Below are 8,760 nucleotides of genomic sequence, written 5' to 3'. Positions count from 1 at the left end.
GCAAGGTGAGTGGGGTGGGGCTGACTCCCCTCCCCCCCCCCCCCCCCGCAGGCCCCGCCTCGGCCTCACCGCCCCTCCCCCACCTCTGTCCCCAGAGTTACTCCGTGGCCTTGTACTTGGTGCGGCAACTGACCTCTTCGGAACTGCTGCAGAGGTTGAAAACCATTGGGGTCAAGCATCCAGAGCTGTGCAAGGCACTGGGTGAGCTGGTGGGCCCGTGTGTCACCCCGGGGGATGTGGAAGGAGGGGGAGCAGAACAGCCAGCACAGAAGCCCTGAGGCAGGGATGTGGGAGGCAGGCCCTCCAGCCCAGGGAGCCTGGGTGGTGAGAGCCAGGGGCAGGTCTGGCATGTGGGCAGGGTGAGCACACGGGAGTCATCCCCACAGCAGCGAGGCGGGAAAGATCCTGGGGGATGGGTGCTGGAGGCTGATGCTTCTGACTACTGGGTGGGGACCAGGGACACGGGGGAGGGAGCAGACCTGATTCACAGCCGCAGGTACCGGGGAGTGATGGAATCCAACCTGAGACCAGACCAGCTGTGTTGGGGGCGGTGGGGGGGACACAGTGAGCATTGAAAGTGAACCACCACCAAGACGGTCCTGTTTCTTGTCTCGTGTCCGTGCATGCGGTGGCTGTGTGGCCTCAGGCAAGTCACTGACCCTCTCTGGTCACTGCACCGTCTCACCAGATCCTCACAGTAGTCCTGGGCCAAGGGACTTGGTGATGTCCCCATCTGACCGTTGGTGACCCTGAGGCGCAGAGTGGCAGGGCTCCCGCCCATGCACCCCACCTCACTGCCTCCCTTTCTCGCAAAGAGCCCTTTCTTCAAAATCAGCCCCCCACCTGCCCATCTCCCTGCAGGGACAATGACCGACTTGACCAGAGGGGGCAGGCATTGGCGTGGGGGCCAGGCGGGATTCATCCAGGCCGAGGCCCACAGGGCGGGGGCAGGGCACCCAGAGGTCTGGCGGAAGTCTGGGAGAGGCGGGGGTCCACCAGGCTGGAGGGGGTGGTGTGTGGGGGACCGCTGGGGCCCCTGCGTGGCGCCGATCGTTCGGTCTCCTCTTGGAAGCCGCCCGCGGGCTGGCTCGCTGGCCGCTGCATTGTTAGCTGCCGCGGGAAGTCCTGCAGCTGTCTGACCGGCAGCCTTTTCGTTGCACCCAACCTTCTGTTTGTTGGGTGCGGAGGAGGTGGCCTCTCCTCAAAACCAGACGCACCTGAGTTCGTCACTGGCGTTTTGGCCACAGAGGCGAGCCCTGGGGTGGGAATTCAGGAGAAGGTGTGAACGGCTGATGCGGCCTTCGGGACGTTGGGGAGAGGGGTGGGCCCAGGCCCCCTCAACCCTGTGTGGGAGGGAAGAGGAAGCTTCTGGAGGAGGGGCTGCAGGGGTTTCATGGAGGAAGGAGGGGCAGCTCCAGGGTCAGTCTGCCCTGAGCCCTCTGGGGGTCTGTCAGCCAGTCTCCCCATTCCCACTGAGAGCAGAACAAACGCAGAACGAGCCTGAAAGGGTTCAGAGGGAGGGAGACTGTGCTCCTCCTTGCGGGCCTGCCCCAGGGTTTGCTCGCGTGCACTTCCTTCCAGTCTCTCTCCCAGCCGTGTTCACCGGCAAGAAGGGGGCCTTGTGTGTTGTTGTGGGCATTTTCCACGAGGCCTTTGGCTTCAGGTCACCCGAGAGGCCGTGCTCGTGGGCTCGCTCCTGCCCCTGCCAGGGTCGGGGGTGTCCGGGAATGGGGCCGCCAGGACCGTCCTGGAGCGGCCCATCTTCCTTCCCGCTGAGCCCTCTCGGCTGGTTGGTGTAGGACGCCCAGTCCCAGCGAACAGCCCCGTCTGCGGCTGTCGGTTGCCTTCATCCTTCTTCCAAAAGAGGCCTGTGGGCTGTGAAAACGGGCAGCAGAGGGGGCTTGTCAGGTCAGCCTGCCCCGTTGGCGTGCCAGGTCGTCCGAAATTACCGGCCCCTGCCCAGGACGCTTCCACAGGTGACCCTCGGGGCCCTGGGCCCTGGGCCCTGGAGCCAAAACGTACATCTCGTCATCCTGGGAGGTGGATGTTGGGGTGCTCCGTGTGTGGACCGTCTTCCCCCTGAGATGGAGGGGTTGAGGCTGCTTGCCGCTGCCTTCTCCGGCGTCCGTGGGTGCTGGAAAAGCCTGCATCTTGGCTCCGACCCTGCAGACGCCTCTGTCCCTTCTGCTAACAACGGCCGCCCCCTTCTCCACAGTCAAAGAGAAGCTGCGTCTGGACCCCGACAGCGAGATCGCCACCACCGGCGTGCGGGTCTCCCTCATCTGCCCGGTGAGTCGGGCTGCGCGTCCTCTGCTCCCCACCTGCCTGCCACGTGGGGCCGCCTGGTGGGGCGGGGGGCCACTCACGCCACCCGCTCTCCCCCCCCCCCCGCAGCTGGTGAAGATGCGGCTGTCGGTGCCCTGCCGGGCAGAGACCTGCGCCCACCTGCAGTGCTTCGACGCCGTCTTCTACCTCCAGATGAACGAGAAGAAGCCCACCTGGATGTGCCCCGTGTGCGACAAGCCGGCCCCCTACGACCAGCTCATCATCGACGGGTGAGGCTCCGGGCGGCGCTGGGCAGCCCCTGTCATCCCTGCGCCCACCCTGTGGCAGGAGAGGCCACGCCGCGCGACTCCGGAGGCCCCTGGGTCTCCTGACTGTCCGGGGTCTGCGGGTGGCTCGGAAGCCCTGGCCGCAGGGAAGGCAGATGTCCTCCTCGGGCTCCGGGGCCTTCGTGTGCTGGCGGGCACTGCTAGCTTAGGCTCTCTGGGCCCAGGAGGTCGGTTGTTGCTTGTGACCCCGCGGACCTGGAGTCTGCTTTTCCCCACATGAGGCAGGGACCCCGAGAGCCCAGTCCCACGGCCGCTGCGCGAGCCGGAGAACTGCTCCCCACACAGCATTTAGCACTGCTGCTGGTACGCCATCTGTACGGAGAGCTGGGAAGCACAGTCTCCCCGACTCTGGTCTTGGCTCTCATGTGCCCCTCTTCCCAGGCGGCGTCAGCCCCCCTCCGGGCCACGGGGGTGAGGGGAAAAGGCCGTTCTCCCCAAAAGGGAGACTTTGCTCAGGTCTTAGGTTTCCAGAAACCGAGCCCAACACCTGACCGAGCAGCTCCTGCCAGGCGCCAGCCACACCCACAGGACACCATGTCCTGTCCCCCGAGCTGGGGGAGGGGCGGGAGGGTAGGTTTTGGGTGGGTGGGGGAGATGCGGCCGCCAGGCTGGGTCTGTGCTTACCCTCTGCGCCTGGCAGTGCGTGAGGGCCGAGTGTGTGCGTGGGATTTGTGCATGCTGTGGGCCCGGGGATGGCCCACGGCCGGCAGGGGCTTGGCGTGAGTCCGTCCCCACGTTGGGGTGCTTGTCTCCATATGGTCACTGCCCTCGGGCTGTTGTCCAGCCATCCCTCCCAGCCGTGCCAGCAGGTGGGCCTGGATCGTCCCCACCTTACAGATGAGGAGACTGAGGCTCAGAGGGGGCAGTCACCTGCCCTGGGCATGCCCAGCTCACAGGTGGCCGGGCCAGCACTGGAACCCGGGTCTGGCCAGCTCTGAGCCTGGCTCCCCTCCCCGGAGGAGCGGAGCTGCCGGGCCCCAGTGTCCCCACGCCATCCAGCCTTGGGGTGGAGTGAGGAGGCCCCTGGGGCCGGGCACAAGGGTCAGGGCTGAATGGCTGCTCTGTTCCTGGCCTGGCAGCTGTGTGGCCCCGTGCTTGCCTCTCCCCCCACCCCCACAGGCCTAGAGCGGGTCACCCAGGCTCGAGTTGCGGCAGCTCCGACGGCTCCAGGGGCAGATGGGCCTGGGGTTTGGGGGTGTGGCTGTGCCCCACACGCCACAGTCCCAGCATCCCACGGGCTCTGGGCATAGCCAGGGAGGCTTCCTGGAAGCGGGGTCCTTGATTCATGTGCTTCCTCGAGGATTATGCTCTTTTGTCCCACGCTTGGCCCTGAGCTGGGTGATGCTGGGGTCCTCATAAGGACTCTGCCCCAGACTCTGCCTTCCGAGAACCCCCAGCCAGGCACAGGGAGCGTGGGGCACGAGCCAGCCAGAGGCACTCCTACTGCTCGGGCTGCGCACAGGGGTGCTCCGGTGGAGACGTTCACGGCGGGCGGAGCTGTGTTGACACCACAGAGTGGCCCTGGGGGATGTCCTGGAGCAGGAAAGGGCCTCCCTCCTGTGTGACTGCGTCTGAGGTGGTTGAAGTTACGTGGAGGCAGGTGCCGCTTTGACCTGGAGTAAATATTGGGGGCCACATTGGCCCGTTGCCACTGCGGCACGTGTGTCCCCTGTACAGGACCTGGCCTGGCGTGGGCCCCCCTGGCTGCTGGAGTTAGTGGGCGCTGCATAGGCCTCAGAGGTGGGCAGACGGAGGCCCGGTGACCGGGAAGGGGCGGGGCCAGGAATGGAGCCCAGGCGGCCTGCTTTCTGGCCTCATTGGCTTTGGGGAGCTTCCCACCCCTCCCTGGGCCTCAGTTTCTCCATCTGTAAAATGGGTCTGGCTGGCAGTACCTCAGTGAAACAGTGCCAGGGCATGTCCCCCTGGGCCCGGCTCGCGGTGGGTGCTCTCGGGGGTGTTGTCGTGTGCGTGGGGAACACAGTGGCCTCCCTTCTACTTCCTGTCCCACCCCAGGGCCTCTCCCGTGGCCGGGGGGGGGGGGGGGGGGGGGGAGGGGTTGGGCTGTGAGCAGGGTGCACGGCCTATACACGCCTGGCGCCTCATCTGTAGCGAGGGGCGGCGCAGGACCAAGACGGGAGGGCAGGGGGCCGTGGGGCAGAGGGGTGGCTGTAGGCCCACGGAGTGCTGCGCGGGCAGGCCCCTCCCTCCCGCGGGGCCGCCGGACCTCGGCCCCCAGGCCCTGGTGGGTGCTGTCCTAAAGCCACTGCCGCAGAGAAGGAAGGGACTTATTTAGCGAGCGTCCCACCTGAGTCTGGGGGGGGGTGGGGGCAGACAGCGGCCCAGGAGTCAGCCCCTCGCCCCTCCAGGCTCCTCTCCAAGATCCTGAGCGAGTGCGAGGATGCTGACGAGATCGAGTACCTGGTGGACGGCTCGTGGTGCCCGATCCGCGCCGAAAAGGAGCGTAGCTGCAGCCCGCAGTGCCCCATCCTCGTGCTCGGTGAGTCAGCTCCCCCCGGAGCCGGGCTCGGCGGGGGGCGGGGGGCGGGGGGGGGCTCTGGCTAGAGGGCCTCCTGTGTGCCGCGCCCTGGACGGGGCTCTGGGGACCCTGTGGCGCTCGTGGAGGCGGAGGAGCGGCCCCGGGGCCCCTGCCCGTCACCGGCCGCCGCGCGCCTGCTCTGAGCACCTCTCCCTGTTGCCCGCAGGCACCTCGGACGCCAACGGGCTCCTGTCCGCCCCCAACGTCAACGGCGGCGGCGGCGGCGGCGGCGGCGGCGGCGGCGGTGGGGGCGGCGGCGGCGGCGGCGGCGCGCTTGGGGGCGCCGGGGGCGGGGCCGGGGCGGCGGGCGGTGTTGAGAACGGGAAGCCGGGAGCCGACGTGGTGGACCTGACGCTGGACAGCTCGTCGTCCTCGGAGGAGGAGGAGGAGGACGACGACGACGAGGAGGAGGACGAGGAGGGCCCGCGGCCCAAGCGGCGCTGTCCCTTCCAGAAGGGCCTGGTGTCGGCCTGCTGACTGCTCGCCGCCGCCGCCGCTGCCGCCGCCGCCGCCGGCTGGACCCTCGACTTTCCTGGTGCTCACCCACGCGGATGGGGCGCAGGCGGGCCTCGGGGTGCAGAGGGAGGAGTGATTTTTTTCTTTTTATTGTTGTTCATTTCGTTTCTCCACCCCTTTCCCTGGCTCCTGGCACCTGTACCTCGGGACTCTCCTCTCGGAGAATTAAAAAAAAGTAAAATGACAAAAGTACAAAAAAAAAAAAAGGAAAATGAAACAAACAAAATCAAACTCTTACAGACAAGGCGAGCCACCCACACGGCTGCTTCCCCAGCCGGAGCCGAGCCCCGGGAAGGGGCAGGCCGACCCAGGGAGCCGCGCTCGGATGCCCCGCCTCCCCCCTCTTCCAGGGACCATTCCAGCTGGTGCAGAGGGACGGGGCGCGTGGGGGCGGTGGGGGCGGCGGGGGGGGGGGACGGACGGGCGCACGGCCCCCCTCCCTGGCAGCACCCACGACTTTGACATGCGTCTGTTCCTTTGCTTTTTTTCTCTGCAAACACGTTCTCTCGCCCAGAGACCCTGGAGCGCACCGCTGAGCAGGGAGCATTTTAGCCAAGAAGCCATGGAGTGGGTTGGGGCGGGGAGGGGGGCGGGGGGGCACAGGAGGGGCAGTGGGGGGCGTGGGGGGGGTCCGGGGAGGGTTTAGCCACAGATGTGTTGTATTTTTTGAAAGTGCAATAACTTGGTATTTTGAAGACCCAGCATGTGGCCAGGACCCCCTGTGGAAGGCGGGGGCCCCAGGGTGCGGCAGCGTGTGGCGTGGGGGGGGTCTCAGTTTTCTAGCCAGCTACCTCGGTAACTCCAATTCAGGTTAACTTCCCTACGGAACAGCGCAGATGTCCACAGACACCACCACCACCACCACCACCAGCCCTCCTCAGGGGGCCGGGGCGGGCGGCCACTTCCCAGGGGGCAGCAGGGACTCCCGCCCCACCCTCTCCACGTGGGGTGGCTCCTACCCCCCTCTTGCTCTTGGGTTTTCCGACGGGTAGAGGCCTGCCTGGCCACCCCCCCCCCCAGGAGCCTCACTCTCGTCTTCCAACAGGACCAGGCTGAGGGCCACCCGTCAGCGACTCGCCCAGCCCCTGGGGGCACCCGGCTTTGGGGGGGGGGGGCCCTACCGCTGTCCCCGATGCCTCCAGGAACCCACGGCTGGGTGCCCGGCCCAGCGTCCTTGTTCTCTGGAGGCCGCGCTCGGTTCTCCCACCGCCTCTGCCCTCCGTTCTGTTCTGCTTTTTTTTCCTTGCTGTCCCCCAGCCCCGGAATAATTTCCTTTGTGCAAACAGCTCTTCTAGTCAGGAAGCAATACCGTTTCAGGTCTGAAGAAGAAAGGGACATCAATCTGGCCGAGGGCAAATTCAGTTTTACTGTATAAACTCGGCCGTGCAGCTCGGCCCCCCTCCGGCTGCACTGGCAGCTGAGGGCCGCGGTTTTCTAATATTTGTATTCTAATTTAATTGTTTTTTAAAAACGCAAATAAAAAAGGTCAAGGTGAAGCCACCGAGGCGTCCGCTTCTCTGTGCGTTGGGGCGCCGGCTGGGGGTGAGGGGATCGAGGGACGCAGGCTCCCCGTGGATGGTCCCCTCGGGCAGCATGGCGCTGGGGCTCCAAAAGGTGCAGCGTTCGGTCAAATGCGGAAGGTTTCGCTTTGCGCCGCCGGGCCCGCCGTGGTGTCTTTCTGCTAGGCTGGGCAAAGGAGCCGAGGCAGATCTGCCAGATCCAGGATTGTCCCCGCTCGCCTGGGGAGCCGCTGAGCTGGTGGGAGGGACCTCGGACCACAGCCCGGAGAACCCAGCGGAGCCGCCGGGCCGGGGGCCTGCAGTCAGACAGTAGCAAGTGTCGGCGAGGATGCGGAGGGGCTGGAACCCTCACGAGGGCTGGCGCCCTGGAGGACAGGACACCAGGTCCTCCCCCAGGTGAGACACGGGGCGACCACGGGACGGCCACCCCTGTCCTAGGTTAGTGAGCCAAGCTCACGTACAAACCTGCACACGCATGGGCACAGCAGCCAGAAGGCGGAAACGGAAACAGCCCCGTGTCCGGCGACAGGCAGACGGATAAAGGAAAGGGTGTCCACCGCGTGCAGGCACATCCCACGACCGCGAGCAGGAGCGAGGGGCCCCCACGCGCTGCCCCGGGGCCGGACCCCGAGCCCACGACGCTCAGGGAGGGAACCAGGCACAGACGGCCACACGGGGTGTGAGTCCACGTGGTGACACGTCCACGGACGGGAAGGGGGCTCGCGGGACAGTGTGTGGGGGTGACTACTAACAGGGATGGGTTTCTGGGGGGATGGAATGTTCTGAAACCAGACAGGGGTGGGTTCCTGGAATAGGCTGCAGGATGAGTCTTGTGTGAGTACTATTTCAGTTAAAAACAAGACTCCTCCCTCCTAGCAGGGGTAGGGGCGACACAGGGCACGTGGGAAGAGGCCCTGGTGGGCCGGTGGCTGCCTCAGGCCGCCGGCCCCACCCCCACTCTGCCTGCGTCTGTCCCCACGGGACCCCGAATCCCTCCCCGAGCCCTCGCTGGTGCTCTCCCAGGCTGTGGCATGGCCATCCCGCCCCTCGGTCCCCTCCATCACCCACCCCCCACTCCCCACTCGGGGCCCTGAAAGTGGCCACGTTTGGTAACCCCAACCCGGACGTGGAGGCTGCAGTCCGGGACCCCTCGTCGTGGGTGGGCAACGGCCCCCCTTCCTCCTGGGGGCGATGTCAGGGGAGCGGCCAGCGCCGATCCTTGATCATGTCATGGGGCCCAACGTGGGGCCGCACCCGGGGACCTCCAACAGACTTGGGGCTCCCCAACCAGACGCCCCGCCCCCGGCCTCCAGAAACCCTGGAGCTGGAGGTGACCGAGAAGCCTGTCGGGCCAGTTCTCCCTGCCCGCCCCTGGGGGCCCCTTCCTGGTGCCACCTGCCCAAGCCGGGGCATAGGGGCCCCGGGCCTGCCAATGCTGGGGACCCCCACCCAGCCCGGGAGCCCAGAGGCCAGCTCCCACACTGCCTCCCAGGCCTGGCAGGACGGGTCAGGCTGAGCATGGGGCCCCAACTGGTGTGGGCGCTTAAGAGCCAGACCCTTGGTGAAGGGGCCCCCC

The 8,760-nt window shown here is 66.7% G+C and overlaps 1 protein-coding gene across 4 annotated transcripts in view; it reads left to right on the top strand.

Moving 5' to 3' along the window:
- Positions 1 to 7,164, top strand: part of PIAS4 (protein inhibitor of activated STAT 4) — a 24,785-nt gene extending 17,621 nt beyond the window's left edge. For 2 of the 4 annotated variants that reach the window (XM_073887173.1, XM_073887175.1), the window contains 6 exons: positions 96 to 201; positions 2,216 to 2,289; positions 2,395 to 2,555; positions 4,979 to 5,109; positions 5,315 to 5,346; positions 5,656 to 7,164. In XM_073887173.1, coding sequence (XP_073743274.1) covers positions 96 to 201; positions 2,216 to 2,289; positions 2,395 to 2,555; positions 4,979 to 5,109; positions 5,315 to 5,346; positions 5,656 to 6,126 — 975 coding nt within the window. In that variant the 3' untranslated portion in view covers positions 6,127 to 7,164. Of the gene's footprint in view, positions 1 to 95; positions 202 to 2,215; positions 2,290 to 2,394; positions 2,556 to 4,978; positions 5,110 to 5,314 lie in introns of all 4 variants that reach the window. The other 2 variants (XM_073887174.1, XM_073887176.1) reach the window with 1 other exon arrangement.
- The last annotated feature ends 1,596 nt before the right edge of the window (positions 7,165 to 8,760 follow it).

This window comes from Callorhinus ursinus, unplaced genomic scaffold, assembly GCF_003265705.2.
Source record: "Callorhinus ursinus isolate GAN/ISIS: 27379988/994484 unplaced genomic scaffold, GSC_fseal_2.0 scaffold77, whole genome shotgun sequence".
In the NCBI taxonomy this organism is placed as follows: Eukaryota; Metazoa; Chordata; class Mammalia; order Carnivora; family Otariidae; genus Callorhinus; species Callorhinus ursinus.
Note: the sequence above shows the minus strand (reverse complement) of the source record. Positions and strands in the feature narration are given on the sequence as shown.